The 16,712-nt window shown below is 38.7% G+C and overlaps 2 protein-coding genes across 2 annotated transcripts in view; both read left to right on the plus strand.

The window, feature by feature from the left end:
- The window catches only part of tesk1b (testis associated actin remodelling kinase 1b), a 39,105-nt gene extending 33,552 nt beyond the window's left edge, over positions 1-5,553 (plus strand). The window contains exons 8-11 of the mRNA XM_047385955.1: positions 1,072-1,155; positions 2,271-2,357; positions 3,551-3,647; positions 3,727-5,553. Of these exons, the coding sequence (XP_047241911.1) occupies positions 1,072-1,155; positions 2,271-2,357; positions 3,551-3,647; positions 3,727-4,820 (1,362 nt within the window). The 3' untranslated portion in view covers positions 4,821-5,553. The remainder of the gene's footprint in view (positions 1-1,071; positions 1,156-2,270; positions 2,358-3,550; positions 3,648-3,726) is intronic.
- A 140-nt stretch (positions 5,554-5,693) lies between these two features.
- On the plus strand, positions 5,694-11,933 carry si:dkeyp-75h12.7. The gene is made up of 8 exons (XM_047385956.1): positions 5,694-6,946; positions 7,042-7,118; positions 7,414-7,534; positions 9,551-9,720; positions 9,922-10,100; positions 10,402-10,564; positions 10,807-10,931; positions 11,008-11,933. Exons 1-8 carry the CDS (start codon positions 6,933-6,935, stop codon positions 11,308-11,310), a joined length of 1,152 nt encoding a protein of 383 aa, XP_047241912.1. The 5' UTR covers positions 5,694-6,932; the 3' UTR covers positions 11,311-11,933.
- The last annotated feature ends 4,779 nt before the right edge of the window (positions 11,934-16,712 follow it).

Raw genomic sequence — 16,712 nt, forward strand, 5'->3', positions numbered from 1 at the left:
AAGCAATAAATGTTTAAATAATCCTCTCGTGTTGCAATTCAAACAGAAAGGTTCTTTTATGGGAATATTTCGTGGCAGACGTTCCCATTTTTTTTATTTTTTGTATTGTAGAGCTTAGTGTAAATTGTCACTCAATATTGGGGTTTATATTAGACTTTCTCAGTGTTTTTTCAAGGTGGCAGGGCTTAGAGGAAGCTTCAAATTTGTGTATAAAACCAGATCTAAGCATGTTGTGCACTAAAACAGAGGTAATCTGATAAACCCTCCTGGCTGGCTGGTCATAATTGTGTTTTTAATTTAATTTTTGCATGACTCTGGGTGTGCTGATGCACATTTCATAACGTTTGGCCAGGTTGTGTGCTGTGAGATGAATTTTAATTGTGTACATGCTTTGTTTTTCTTAGTTTTTTTGTTATTCATTTTTATACAACAATTGGTGTCCCTTTTTTTTTTTTTGTGCTGTTGACTTTTCGTAAAAGATTCGTAATGCATTTTTTTAAATATAGGCCTACTGCAATCTGATTCTATTTCAATTGATTTGTTTCTTTGTGATGGCATCACTTAAAAATTGGTTTTATTGGTTTCCACCTAGTGCAGATATAATTTTATGTACTTTAAATCTACCAAATTGCTTTTATGTGAAAAATCTTGACTATTAATAACTTCAGACATAACATAAATATTGCTCAATGCAAGCAGGGTTGCTGCTATTTTTTTTAACCACTCCAGAGCTTAGATAATACACCCTAATGCTAAGGCTAAGGGGTTAAAAATGTGTAAATAAATATTTACCAGGTGAAGCAACTTTTTTAAAAACAACTTTTATTAAAATCAGTGTTTGTCATTTATGATACTTAGCCACCTGTCCACCAAAAAACTACTTCTAATCTGAACAAATGTAATATTTAACCATTTGTATTTCAATATTAAGTGTTATCAGGTGTTCTCCTAAGAAATGTAATAAAATTAAAGCCAGTTCTTCTTTTTAGCTTTTAAGCACCACAAATTTTCTTGTTTTTTATTAGTTGGTATATTTTGCTTGTGATAAATTATCTCATGGTGTCTCTGCAGGTGGATGTGTTTGCATACGGGATCGTCTTGTGTGAGATCATTGCAAGGATACAGGCCGACCCAGACATCCTGCCACGCACTGAGGTACCCGTGCAGCTTTTCATCACGGACACAAGCAATTTAACCTTCTTATAAATCTCATCCACATCCTGTTTGAATGAGAACAATTTTCATAAGAAACGAAGGCGAAACACTTTGAAGCCTGACCAGAAACCTACCTGCATACATACTAGATGACCATGAGATGGGCAGAAATGTAAGCCATAATGACTTGCACCATTACTGGAGCTGCTTTTGAAAACCTCTTGGACATCTTTTCTCTGTGCGTTATGATGGACAAACAGGAAGCTGCCTTTCCTATCTCAACCGAGTATTTAAATACTGATAAAGAACACAGCAGTGTGTATGTGCTGTGTGCAACATCAGCTTAGCTTGGACTCAACAAATAGTGTGTTCTCTTATCAAATAAATATTTAGAAGTGGATCTGAACGTGATGTTTTAAACAGGAAAAGCGGCAAAACGACATGTATCATCAGATACTCTCTCTGGGACATTTCACAATTTTAAAAACATCAACAATACAGTAAAATACAATAAAAACATTAAAAATACTTAATAAGGTATTATTATTTGAATTAATTTCTCTGAATTATTGTTGCATTTTAAATGACCGATCCTTACCTAAATTGTAAATTTCTGCTTTAGCTGAATAGTAAAATATATTTAATAACTAGTTGTGGACAAAGGCTTTGGCAGTGATGTAAATGCGTTCAGTTTTTGTGGTGAAAAGTCACATTGTGGCTGGATTGAGGCAACTTTCTGTAGTTTCCTTGAACTTCTACAATTAGGTTTAAGAGAAAAGTGCACTAAAGTAAAGTAAAATGCAGTAACATTTGATAGTTCACCATTTCCAGGTCCAGAAGTCTACTGGTATGTTAGAAAAAAAATCTCTTTGCTCACTCTGGTTTTCTGTATCAATTGCAACAATTACTCCAAAGAATAATAAATGAGACAATAAGAACATTTCTCCCCCTTGTGGTTGGTTAACAATATAACCAACTGAAAGTCCTTGTCATTAGAAATTAAAGTCTAAAGTTAGGTTTATATATTTTTCTCTCCAAGTGAAGGAAACAAAAGTAAAACTTTTTTAGAGAGCCCTCTAGAATGAATTTTTTTGTGTGTGTGTGTTTTCCTTCAGGACTTTGGCCTGGACGTTGAGGCCTTTCAGCAGATGGTTGGAGACTGTCCACCTTATTTCCTGGATTTGGCCATCGCTTGCTGTAATGTATGAAATGCTCATTAGGCACACACATGTGCACTATCTCTGATATGTATGCTCCCCAGCCTGCTCTGTCTGTGTTATATCTGCATATTTTGTGTCATGACAGTAAAGGGAGTTTAGGTAAGCTCCACAGCTGCGCTTTATCTAACCTTATGTAAATGATGGTACTAGACATAGTTTAATGGGATCATTGTATTTGGACAAAAAATATAAAGCTGTGAAATCTAATATCTGATCCTAGGTGATTTTATTTAGGAAAGAAAATTGGCATTTAGATAGCTACTGCTGCTCAGGTATTATGACATACTATTATTGGTGAGATGTTGTCTATAGGGTTCATTTATTTTAATGTTGATGCGAAACCATAGTAAAAATTTACCCAACATCCACTAAATTAGTTACTTCTAAAAGTCCGGGATTGCTTTTCTAGTCCTTATTGTGTAGAATATAAAATTTTAACATGAGTATAACAAGCTGATATTAGCTTATTAGTCAGGCTATATGCTCCTGTAGACCCCACAGTCAGCTGGTAAATAGGGATGTATGACCCTTGTTTAGTTTCCACACCATGACTGCTTATTTTTCCGCAACAGGAAATGCAAACAGTTGAATTTGTCTTTCTATTAAACGAGTGAAAAGTGTAGAAGCCTTCTTTAAGCCAGCTGACTGGCAGTGCGTACAACAGGTGTGGGGAGGGGTAGCTCTGTGACTCCATGCTTCAAACAGCTGAAGAAACTGTGGCACTTTCTTTGGTATCTCATTTAGAGGATTCTAGGCGGCTGGAATTATTATACTTTGATACCCGGGACCACCCCCATACATAAATGGTACTTTAACATCTCCTCTAGGAAATAGGATTTCCGCAAAGTTATTTTAACATGGGAAAATTTACAAAATACAAGCTTGAATACAATGTTTAACCAATTTCAATAAAGTTAATCCTTACTCTAAAATACTATTTTTTCTTCTGCTCACTTATCAACTCAACCGCATTCAATCGCTTCTATCTAGAAGATGGGTAATTGTTAGATGAAAAAAGACCATGCATGATGATTGTGGGTGTAAATAAAAACATGTATTTAGTCAGGAGGAAGTAGTGTGTGTCTTACAACAATGAGGATTTCAATCTGTTAACCACTCTTTTTGTTGTGCTTTTCTTCAGCCTGTAATCTTCTGTATCAATTTGTCCTTCTCAGATGACTGCGAAACTCCGTCCATCTTTCTCCCAAATTGTAGCGGAGCTGGAGAAGAAACGAGCTGAGAGAAGGCAGAGGGACGAACCTCCAGTGAAAGGTGAGACATTGTTAGGGCACCATGTGAGGATAATCTGATATTTACTGTATTCATATTCTCTGTACAATTGCCTCTCCAGCCATTGGGCCTCTGCGAAGGCCATCCCTCTGCGACATGTCTGATCCACGTCTCTCTCGCAGCAAGTCAGACATGCTGCACCCTCCGGACACGCCATCCATTACTTTGGCACCTTCTGCTCGGGTCAACCCCTTCTCGCAGCGGGAAGACCTGAAAGGAGGAAAAATCAAACTTTTTGATACTCCCAGCAAGTCGGTTATATCCCTGACATTTACCTTGCCTCCTCTGCTGGACTGTAATGACGTCTCAGCATCTGAAGCTGAGGACGTGGACTTTCCCAGGAGGCACAGGCGATGCCACTCACTGCCGTGTACTCCTCCTCCGCATATGATGTCAGCGCCGAACACCGTCCTTACAGAGGAGGAGTCGATGTTTGAGATGAACAATGTGAATGGTGACGTGAACGGAGGAGGGAGTGAGGAGGAAAGTTTGTTAGGTGGAGAAAAGGAGGATTCTCTGGCAGGTGATTCAGGTCTTCCATTGTCAATTGAACCTCTGTCGCTGAATCTGGTGGACCAACAACACCAGGAGATGGCGGAACAGCCCATGGACTGCACCATCTCCCCAGATATGCAGGACATCACATCCCTTTACTCTAAACATCCTCCTCCCTCCCACTCCTCAACTCCCTGTCATCCCTCCAACCCTTCCTTATCAAACGGCTGGAGGTCAGCCATCTCCAACCGGCCTCAGTGCCTGCTGCCCCTCTCCAATCTGGACAACCACAATGTGATTGTAAGCCGACCGCTAGGCTGGGGCGCTGCCACAGACACTCCCACAACCAACAACAACGGCTATCACTCCCAGCCCAGCGACCCCGCTGGCTCGTCCCCGTTCGGTTCCAGCAGCGGACACTCTCTGGACCAGGAGGAGGTGATCTCCTGTCCTGGCTGCTGCCTGGCTGGACTCCGTTTCCCCTCAGTGTGTCTGAGAACCCCCCCTCGCCGAAACCCCTATAAAAATTTGAATGGGGATCACGTGGCCTCCCGTGGGCTACTCTGTCCAGGACCCAAGGGCCTGTCGCCCTCGCCTACCCCCACGACCACCAACACCAGCCTGGATCCAGGACTGGCCTTGCCAGGAGCTCAAACATAAATCCTTGACTGTCAACACCAAATGCAAAGCTCTTCCCTGGAAAATAAGCGGGTCTCCTTAAAATTTGCACAGATTTTAATGCAGCAATTTTTCTAGACACGTCTTTTTGTTGCACAGGAGTTTGTGTGTCTGCATGAGTTCATTAAAATACTGTCCAGACTTAAAAGAAATGACTTTCTCCAGGATTGCTGTGAGACCTTGGTGATGGACGCCCTCTGCTGGACTGAGGGTGTCCCAAGACATGATTTGACTCTATCAGGATGTGAGCACTCCAGTTTGTCGCAGTGAGATCCTGTAAATGTACATCTGTACCGATTCTTATACCGGAAGAGACTGATGAGGCTGAAATGAGGAATCTTTAAGTTTAGTATTAATACGGTTGCAATGATTATTTTGATGTTTGGTGCTGCTTCTGAATGAACAGGCAGTTTTGCTTTAATGTGTTTATCCAGAGGTGTACAGTGCATTTCTGAGGAGCGTTTGAGTAAGTGGCTGTGTGTGTGAGAGAGCGGATGAGAGTGCTGTTCACCGTTCTTAAGAATATTTTTGTTGCTGAATATTCTTTATTTGGCCCCTTCTGGTTGCCTGGTTAAGCACTTCAACTGTATTACTGTTAAAAAGGAAACTGTTTATCATTATATTTGGGAATGAATGGTCAAAGACCTGTTTAAGAGATGTACAGATTCTTATTATTTAAAGATGGCATTGAATAAAAAGATGCACTGAAAATGCACTGATGTTTTAGCTGGTTTTTTTTTTACCTTCTCGGATGATTCTAACCTTAAATCCAAATTAATCAGTAACCATTACTAAAACTATGTCCATTGCCATTGTTAGGTTTTTTTTTCTTCCTTTTTTATGTATTGCCACAAATATTAAGATGTTCCCATTAGTATTGCTAATATCTGCTGTAAAAAATAAAGTAACATCTTAGTGTAGCGTTACAGACTCTCCGAAACCTAACCCTTTTGCAGATATTTTGTACTGTGACCAGGGCAAAATATCTTCATCATTACATTACCCTGAGCTGTTTTCTCTTGCAGACAGTAATCCTGAAATTGCTAAACCATGTCTAAATGCAATGTTCATGACTCTAAAGCTGTTATAATCAAGTGTTTATTTAGATGAAGTCAAATAATGTTCTTTATTCATATTTCTCTGCTAGTTTTGACATAGTTTTCTTCTTTTTAGAAGTAACCTTGAGTTAGACTTCTGCTAGTAACATTATATATTGTTTTGAAACACACTCTGAAAAATGTTAACCACAAAGTTTGAACAAATAATCAATTTTCTTCAACTGGCAGGCTTTCATAAATGTACCAATTTGCAACCTCCAACTGCATTTACAAAACCCACTGCCTTTCATTCCAGGAAATCTGTAAACCAATTAATGTATTTGGAAATATTACATTAACATTTACATTAAAGCAGCATTTGATTAAATTATAACAAGTCACTTTCTATGAGTAGCTTAGACTTAGTCTTTTTTATAAAAATGACGTATGCAAGTCGCAACCAAACATCTAAAAACAAAAGGTTAAGTGTCAAATGAGTGTGTAAATGCCAAATTTTACTTTATTCTTAGTGTACACTGTATATATTGTCATTATTACCTGTAAGTGATATGAAAAAACTAATGAATATTTTTCAACCTGCTTAATGGGACAGTTATATACAAAACACACAAGCTACTGATTTGTATCATAACCTTAGGAAACTTAATGCAGCATATCTAGTAAGAAGAAGGAACATTTTCTTTCCTCAAACCTATAGCAACATCCAACCAGTTTCAAATAGACTTGTCTATAACTGTTATTTCAATACTTGGTTTACTTTCTCTTTACCTATTACAGGTAATTAAACTCAGACCATGTAAATGAGCTCTACGCAGAAGCAGCAATACATTGGATAAGTATATCTATACAGAAAACATTAGGTTGTAGACCCATTCATGGTTTCTTTTCTCACCTTCCTCTTTAAGTAGATCGAACAGCCTATCCTCTCTCACAAAATCACCAGCCTTTAATTGAATCCTTGCCTCTCTCCACCCCTTCCACCTTCCTTTTGTCATCAGGTTTATTATCCTTCCCTGCAGCCGGTTCTCCTGCCTCTATGGCTCATCACAGGTTCATCCGTCTTGTTTTAAAGGGAGTTTGTATCCTCCGATGCTCTGAACTACATGTTGTTTGAGCTTATCATAGTCTTACTTTCCTTTGTTCAGAGGTTGCACAGTGGCCATGAGGACACAGGGTTTCACATGGTGTGTGCGGTCTGTAATAATTGTCCAATTCATCACAGGTGAGTACTGAAGATGTTTGAAGATTCTGAGGACAAATGTTTAAATTTGCTGTTTTGATGCCGTTGTACTCATTGAACTGATGAATCTTGGTTAAATGTTTTTGGGGGTTTTTTTCCCCCCTAAATGGTTCCTATTTTTTGACATTTTTGTTAAATATTGCATCAAGTTACATTCTATGGTATTTCCAATATGTTAGTGAAGCTTAACAAAGTTGTGACAATTGGACTTAAGGGGTCAGTGAGCACCTGTGTGACTGTGCTATTTTGGTGTCTGGGTTTCGTGCGAACCTCTCAGGGTCGACTGGGTTAGTCTGTGACACTGCTGTGGAATCACTGGACTTAAGTTGCCTCCTGCGGTGGGATTGTCCCCATGCCAGTCCTAATATCACCTACACTGTGCAGACCAAGACTCAGGGGTAAGTCCTAATGCTGGTGTGTGAGATCTGAAATTCAGTTCCTGCTTTAGTTAACATTTACATAGACACTATATGTACTCATAGGGTAGGATCATCGCCTTTTATCCAAGCTAGTTATTCCACACATTTCAAATATATTTAGACTGTATACATATATTAATAGCATGTAAATATAACATTAGTGCTGTAGGCTATATGATGTAAATAGGCGCTCAATGCAATAGAATTAGAACTACAGCCTCCACTGTAAGAAAACAAGTATTAAATTGCAATAATGATTAGTGCAAGTCAAAATTTCAAAAGTAAATGACACAGAAAGACAAGTAAACACCAAAACTAAGTCAGTTAAACACAACTGATTTATGTGTTTACTGGGATTTTATGTCATAGACCAATACAAGGCAATGTATAGTTGTGAAGTGAAAAGATAATCATGATGGATTTTCAAGTTTTTTTTTTTTTTTTGGTTTCTTTTTTTTTACAAATACTAAAATGTGTGGCGTGCATTTCTTGGGGTATGTCTAAACCAGATTTACACATCATCTAGAAACAGGAATTTGTGCTCATTCTCTGCAAAATAACCCCAACTCAGTGAGATCACATGAAAACCGTATGTTAATACCAATTTTCAAGTCCTTCCACAAGTTTTCAATTAGATTAGACTTTGACTGGGCCATTTTAACAAATCAATATGCTTTGTTCTAAACCTCCTAAACATACAACCAGGGATGTATGTTTTAAGTCTTTTGCAGCAGTCTTTCTGTTAGCTTTGTCCCTCTTCCCATCAACTTTGACCATCTTCCATGTCCCTGGTGAAGAAATGCCTTTGTGCCCCCATGTTTCATGATGTAAATTGTTTGTTTAGGGTGTGCGCATTGTTAGCTAAGTCTCCACACATAATGGTTCACTTTTAGGCTCCTTCAGAGTTACAACCTCTTGCTTGTTTCTTTGATTATGATTTCCTTGCTCGTCCTGTCAGTTTGTGTGGACCGCCATGTCTGGTAGGTTTGCAGCTGAGCCATACTCTCTGTTTTTAAATGATAGATTGAACAGTGCTCAGTGAGGATATGTTTTATACTCTAACCCTGCTTTAAATTTTTACACATCTACACATCTCTGGCCTGTCTGCTGTGCTCATTGGTCTTCATGATGCTGTTTGTTCACTAATGTTCTCTAACAGACCTCTGAGGCCTTCACAGAACAGCTTCAATTGCACTGAGATTAAATTACGTACGGGTTTACTAATTAGTTGACTTCTGACAGCAATTAGCTGCCACAAATTTTATTTAGTAGTTCCAGATTTAAATTTGTTTTGTTCCACTTTGCAGTCATGTGCTACTTTGTGCTGATCTATCACAAAAAACTCCAATAAAACACATTTTCTACCTCCTAGCTTTTCTTTGTTTTGTTTCTGCTCTGTTCTCTCAAACCCCCAGTCGGTCGTGGCAGATAGCGACTCACACTGGAAGGTTTCTTCCTGTTAAAAGGGAGTTTTTCCTCTCCACTGTCGCTACATGCATGCTCAGTATGAGAGATTGCTGCAGAGTCAACACCATTGACTGTCCACTGTCTCTACATGCTCATCCAGGAGGAGTGAATGCTGCTAGTCACTGACTGGATGCAATCTGCTATATAAATAAAACTCAGGTGAACTGAACTAAATTGAATTGAATTAAGGCCTACCTTCTATTTAAAAATGTAAAGCATTATACTAATTTATAAAATGTGAGGAAAACCCTGTTTTATTTAAGTTCGGGAGAGTTAACCAATGATTTTGCTTGGAAAAACATTTTAAAACTCATTCAGAGGAAGGAGAATATCTTATAGACTCAATAAGAAACTGATAAATTGTTGAATCAGTTAATCAATTGAATTAGAACAAATGTTGTGTTCTACATAAAAGGGAAACCACACAGTGTTAATTTTCTTTTACAAAATGTACAACCAGCAGAGCAGCAGCACAACAGTAAAGCCATTATCATGATGCATCTGAGGTTTTGCATTTTTGGACTCCAGGGATCCCTGGCAGGATGTCCCGTGGTGTGTTTGGCTCTCCTCCCGAAGCTGTGACGTCTCCCAGGTCTTTTCAAACTTTGAGCTGTACAACATGATTCGCCTTGGAGTCCACCTCAGCCCCAGCTCCACTGTGTGGATCAAGCCACACAAGTTTGACTACAGTGACTTCAGTCAGTGGCTATTTGCCGTGTTTTTGTAAAGCAACAAACTCAAACCAGAGATACGGACTCATGGTAGTTTACTTTGTGTCTGACCTCTGGATTGAAACCGCTGCTTTATGTAACATAACCAGTTTTGAAATATAAATCTCATTAAATACACCTTAGGAGAATAACACTAATGGTTTCTGCCCTCTCTGTCCCCGCCCCCAGCCTTCAGCCCTCCATCTGTCTCAGTGTCTTTGAAGAACGACAGTATGTCTGTGAAGGTGCAGTTTCCCTGCGCTACCAACAGGAGGTGCTCTCGTGATGTGTGCTGTCCCATCTCAAAACTGATAGATCCCTGGACCACAGTAACTTTGTACAATGAGCTCAATCGCTCTGACAACCAGGTCTGACATTAACCCTAACATCACAGTATTTAAAAAATAGCGACACATTGCCAATCATTTGAAGATGAAGAGTAAATCAAATATAAAATATTTTGTCAAACTACAGATCTAGAACATGCGAAACTTCCAAAAACTATAAAAATGTCCGAATGTTCTAATAACTTCTTTATAAACATGAAATTAAACATCACCTATTTGAAGTTATTAAAAAGGAGCAATATGTATGTTACTCTGCAAAAGATGTCATAACTGCAATGACATGCACACCTGATGTAAATTTGTTGCTGCTTGTACGGATCAGAGCCGCACAGTTTGGACCCAGGAAGTGGTTTCCAGCGTGGAGTTCTCAGGTTTGTCTCCAGGTCAGAACTACTGTGCCGTGGCCAACTTCTCCTTCCCAACCTTCTCCATGGCTGCTTCCCCAAAATCTGCTCCAGGGTGTGTTGAAACTGGCTCCAGATCAGGTAAGAAGGAGATGGTAAATAACTAAAACTGCTTGGATCTTAAGAAAGTGATGCATTTGTTTGCTGTCGTTAGCACTGACTCGGAGGTCAGAGAAGGTCTCGCATAATAAGTTTGATTAAGTTTGAAATCAGTTTGATTGAACCTAATCTTAAACCTAAAGAACCAAATTAACCTCCTCCTGGTGTTTTATGCGTCCTTAATCCTACAGATTTGTTTCTTGTTTGTGTTTTCGTGTCTGCAGGGATGTTGCCAATGCATTGTGTTGGAATTGGCCTGTCCTTGCTGTTCCTTTTGTTATTTCTCACTGTGTTCCTGCGAAAACCCAGACGGGACAGACCGACCCCTGACAATCCAGCGAAGGCTCTGGTAGGATTTTCTCCACCTTCACCCAGTGTTGTCTCTACAAATGATACAATGTTCTTACCTTTTTTTTCTGCTTTAGGCAACTGTTCAGGACGCAGATTCTTTGGCTCCTCCCATCTCTGTCCCTGTCGACCCTTGTGACATCCACTTGGAACTCATGGACGACCACAGCTCCATCGACTCTTTTCATGGTTTTTACAAGGACCTGACCTCAACTGTAGAAAACAAGAACTCCACCCAGCCTTTGCATTTTGATCCCAGCAGAGGTGTGGTATATTGTTGCAATGGGGAACTGATGCAAACAAGAGATTTGGACTCTGGCATCAGCAATCCTGCATTGTCACACTTCTATGTGGAGACGTGTATGTCAAACGAAAACTGAAACACCGAGAGCCATGATGTACAGAATACTTTTAAAAAAGGTTTTGCATGCATTGTGTTTCATTACTGGAATAGCAACACCACATGATCTCCTTGTCTTGAAAAGCTCATTTTAGTCTGAAGACACTCATGACCCTACTTTGTTCTTAGTACTTGCCAGAAACATTTACCACAGGTGCTTTGTTTGTGGAAATTTCCCATAAACATTGGAGGTTTATGCACCTCCACCTTCAGTAAATATAATCAGGGCTCAGAAGCATAAGAAGATGCATATGAAGGAGGTTTCTGAGAAGGGGTGCCTTCCTGAGTAATATTTGTTTTTTTTGGGTTTTTTTAGAAACCTAACAACTTCCTTTGGTGAATAAGCCTATGTGCAATTTGGAGGTGTGGCTGCTTCTCCACAACTCATAACCATTCCACCAGTAGTCTGGTGCACACCAGTCAATGCAGTGTATACAATACACAATACAGTGTGTACTATACATTGGCATGGAGATTGTGGACAGTTCATTTCATTTGTTTGGTGTGGTCCTCCTGGTTCCAGCCAGAGCGGAGGCTGGAAATAATGTGCAATTGAAATGAGATATCTATGTGTAGTGCTAATAAAGACTTTTTTTTTCTCAATGCCTGGCTTTAAATCAGGCAGTTTTTCTTTCAGCTGTAGGTCAGTTAGGAGTACCAACATAATTTGTTTACTAAATGCTAGAATGATGAGAGGAATGTTTTGGCTTTCTTCAAAGTCGGAGGTTTACGTGCCTGAAGATAGCTGTCCCTTTTTAAAAAAAAAAAAATTTTAAGAGATTCCCAGATGATGTCATAGCTTTCTAAACGTCTGATTTCTTCTGCTTATTTCACAACATCTGAGTTAATTAGAAGCATATCTGTAGAAGTACACCTCAAACACATTGCTCCCTTGTGTGACATCACAGAAAAAAAACAAAAGGAAACTGCGAAAGATATCAAGAGGAGAAATGCGCATCACCACAAGTCTGGGCCATCCTTGGGTACAGTTTCCTGATGCCTGAAGGTCCCACGTAGTAGAAACATCTGAACAATGATCAGTGGAAACAGGTTGCACCTGAGCTCAATTTTGAGTGTCATACCAAATGGTGTGAATACCTATGCACCTGCTATTAAATAAAAAAATATTTTTATAAATTTATGAAAATGGGATTTCAATTTGTTGTCATGGACTATTGGTATCGCAACAAAATGTGGAAAAAGTGAAGCACTGTGAAAATGTTCTTGATACGCTGTAGGGCCTCCAAATGGACAATGGTCCTAAACATACTGCCAAATCGGTTACAAAGCAGCCTAAGGACAAGTCAATGTGTGGGAGTGGCCATCAAAAAGTCCCATAGAAAAGAAGTTGGCACATCTAAAAAAGGTGCATGTTAGCAAGGCAACCTGCAAATGTGACTCAGACAAATTCTGTCAGGAGGAATGGGCCAAAACTCCATAAAACTATGGTAAGAAGCTTGTAGAAGATTACCCAAAACATTTGACACAAATTATACAGTTTGAAAGGCAATATTACCAAGTACTTAAAAACAATATGCATGTAAAAATTCTGGTTTAAACTGTAACAGCATTATAATTAATAACCTTGAGCATAGAACGATTAGGCTGTAGCACTGGGCTGAGACCAGCATGGCTACTCCTTCAAATTCTCTCATGACCAAGACACAAAGGTCAGGGCCATCCATCGTGGATAGCTAGCTGTGTTGTGATCAAACTCCTTTACCCAGCACCCAGGGACAAGATATGCTACCATTCTAATAAACCAACATAATCTCACCTTGCAAATTTTCTGCATGCTCAAAACAGTTGGAGCTAGTATAATGGGAAGTGAACTTGTGTGTTTTGATTTCTCTAGAAATCCTGTATAGACCATCTACAATCTGGTAGATTTTTAATGTTGTGGCCTGGTCCAGTGTGAAAGGGTCCTTAGAAGTCAAAGAGACAGAAAGTACAGCCTTAAGCTTTCTTGGTATATTTTGAGGAAATGATTCATATTTTTTTAAATATAGAAGCTACCTGATGACCAAAAGCCCAATTCCACAAGCAGAAAACCTTTTAATTAAGATGATAAAAAAATACTTTTGTTTGGAATTAGAAGAATTTTACACTGATTAATCACACTTTGTGCTTAAGCTTTGTCTGTTGCTAACATATAAAGCTCTACAACCCATATTTTTGTTTAAATGTTATGATTAAACAAATATATGCCATGTTGGCAGAAACTGCTGTTGGATGTTAGAGAATTTTTGGGAAGGAAATCTATGAACCTTAAATAACATTATAACCAAAATTTAAAGCATATGCTCAAATCAACTAGAATGATGTTATAATCTAGAGATCCACAGTTCTAAAAACACATTTGTTTTAAAAATAGATATATTTGAATAAGGACAAACAGGAAGAAATCCAAACTCAGAGTACTCTTGGAGTGATCTTGCTGTTCCATTTTGTTCTGCGTTTGTGGATAATGGCTCTCACTGTTATTCACTGGAGTCCCAAAGCCTTAGAAAAGCCTCTGTAACAGACTGATGATTTATTCTAATCTGTTTTTGAATTTCTTTAGATTGGGTCATAGTGTGTTGCTTTTTAGGATCTTTTAACCTACTTCGTATTGACGAACAGGTTCTATTGAAGTTATTTCTTGATTCTACAGGTCTGGCACTTTTAGAGTGCTTTAAATGTTTTGCAGACACTGTGATACACTGTATGTAGTGCATTTTTAAAATTAATTTTAATCTCTATTTACTTCTTAGACATCATAAATGGTACCCTATCTTAACTGTGTCAGTATAGTCTTCTGTTTCTTATGAGTCACAGCGCAGCATGTGGGAGGTCCAAGATATAACCTTTGAGGGTTACTACTGAGGCAGAAATCTTCTGTGTATACACATCCACAGTTCTGTGAAAAATCTAAATCTGGATGGGGTTTTTTTCCCGATCCCTCTACGTGCTGAGTTCCAGTTAAAGTCTAAAAGTGTAGCCAAAGAGGTAACAAAGCAGATTTTTCCATCATTTATTGCTCTAAAGACATATCTGACCTGTTGCCCTGTAACTGACTGAAACCCTCCTGCATGAAAACAAAAGAACATCTTGTCAATTCTGTTTTTTGACTTCTGTTTTGCTGGTGTTGTATTCTTTCCAGAACATTCAGGCCATTTGTGGGTTTGGCCATCCAGAATTGTTTGAGTATACACAGAACTGGGGGCCCTACGTAACAGAGCCAGTGGTATTGGCTTTTATTAATCAGTACAGTGCGTTCACTGTGGGGAGGACTGGATGGCTGCATAAATCATGAAGCGCTGTCTTGTTTCATCACCACCTGATTACACAATAGACAAGATCTGGCCCTTTTCAGCATCAAGAAGCAGAACATGCTTATTTGTTTGCAATAAGACCTCTGACCTGAACCGAAAAAGCCCTGATTGGTTTATGTAACAGTATAATAGTTTGTGTAGTTAAAAGTAATAGTTTAGTTTAGATTGTTTTAACTGTGGTTCTGATAAAAGGTTTTTACCAACTATGTTCTCAAAGCAACAGAGTTTTTTTGGGGGGGACATGGCTCACTGTCCAGGGCAACATCTTTTTGAGGGCAGGTATGAAAGCTCATAGGGTACAAGAAAAAGTTGTTTTGTCCTGAACTAGTTTTTGCATGTATGCATCATCTTCAGAGTGGATGACCCCCTGCCCTGCTGTACACTGCCACTAGCTAATGACCCTAAAGTAAATATCTGATTCCCAGCTACCAATTGGGTGCTGAACCAAGGTGGCTATTTGACTGTTTTTTTTAAAGAATCTGAACTGCATTTTATTGTCTCTAGTTCAAAATCTAAATTACTCCGATCAAACGAGACCTGTAGTACACACTGAACCGACTGTCTTTTAAACACAGTTTAAAACTTTGTGAAAACATTCAATGCTTTTTGGCAAGAGGCTCAACTGGGTGACACAAGAGTGAGATCTGGGTTATGAAAGGGGTCATACCTAGATTGAATGTTTCATTATAGATTCTTCTTAAATACAGTTTGTGAAATCATTACTTTATTTGTCCAGAACTACGGGGAAAAAAAGGGAATATACAGTTCTTAACCATTAGCACTGTATAAGTAGCTGAAGTATGGTGTTTTTTTGAATATTCAACTTCTATGCAGTAGTTGAAATTTTATGTTTTAAGCTGGAAAAAATGTGATCGTGTTCTGTAGTCTAAATTCAGAGTTAAAAAGTTGGAGGTTTCCTTCCAGAGCTGCCTGTGAAATCCAACATGGCTGCTGCTTGTTTAAAACAGCAATAGCTGCGGTTATAATTTGTAATTCTGATGCTTGTATCTCCATAAATCATCTTCACACATTGGATTATACAGGGAACATGATCCTTCAGTAAAATTCAAAGAAATGCACTTATTAGCTAGTTCTGCCAATAGCAGTTAGCATATCCACCTGGTTTGCAAGATAGCAACTGGAAGAGGGTTCGGTTCTATTTGGTCTCATTTACAAATCCATGTTCTGACTACAGAGCCACTTGTTCTTACTTTACTGTTGTCTGCTTTAGTCTGTACTGGACTTTCTTTGTAGTCGAAAAAACTGAATCAAAAGCCACCAGACCTACTGTTTTTCTTGAAAATATTTAATCACTCGAATAAACAGCTCAACATGTGAACGAACCCAGAAGCTTAAAAACCTGGCTACTCCCCACGAAGAACCCAGAACTGAAGACCTCTGGAAGAGGTTAAAACTTCAAGAATTTCAAGAACTCAAGTTACTTTTGATTATTTTTTCTATTATTTAGCTTAGTATTTATGTATTAAATAGCTGACAGCAAAATATCTTCTGAATAGCATTAAAGGCCAAATATCACACTGAAAATTATAGTACCACAGTTTGAAAGCTTTGGATCTAACAAACATGACAATGGCATGAACTGCTATAGATGGTTTTAAAATTGATGGTTGAAGTCCATTTTTCTTTTTTCTCAAATCCTGAAACAAGGGTTCTACAACCAAGAAAAGGCCAAGAAATCAACTAAAAAGAACCTGACACCTATGAAGTAGGCTTAAAGATCTTCAAAAGCAACACATCAAATCCCGACCTAAAGAAAGTTAAGAATGGAAGAGGGAAAAAAAAAAAAGGCACCGATTCCTCAGTGTGGAAAGCATTACAAAGACATAAGTCTTTTGACTCCAGAAAACCACAGGGAGAGCTCTTACAAATGAAGAAAACATCCAGTACAACTAATTACCACTTCTGACTCATCAGTAAGGTCACAAAAGAATGTAAAACATCAGTGTTTATGATTAAACAAGAAAGACTGGACAAAAATGGCCTCCACTGGAAAGGTCAAAGGCCAAAACCGCTGCTGACCAAGAAGAACACAAAGCCCACCTGATAT

The sequence above is a fragment of the Girardinichthys multiradiatus genome, chromosome 14 (genome assembly GCF_021462225.1).
Source record: "Girardinichthys multiradiatus isolate DD_20200921_A chromosome 14, DD_fGirMul_XY1, whole genome shotgun sequence".
In the NCBI taxonomy this organism is placed as follows: domain Eukaryota; kingdom Metazoa; phylum Chordata; class Actinopteri; order Cyprinodontiformes; family Goodeidae; genus Girardinichthys; species Girardinichthys multiradiatus.

Bases quoted from the DNA above. Each gene is read 5' to 3' on its own strand.
- si:dkeyp-75h12.7 (XM_047385956.1), top strand. The intron at 9,721-9,921 runs GTCAGTGGCTAT...CCCCGCCCCCAG, and splicing joins GTTTGACTACAGTGACTTCA to CCTTCAGCCCTCCATCTGTC. The intron at 10,101-10,401 runs GTCTGACATTAA...TGTACGGATCAG, and splicing joins TCAATCGCTCTGACAACCAG to AGCCGCACAGTTTGGACCCA.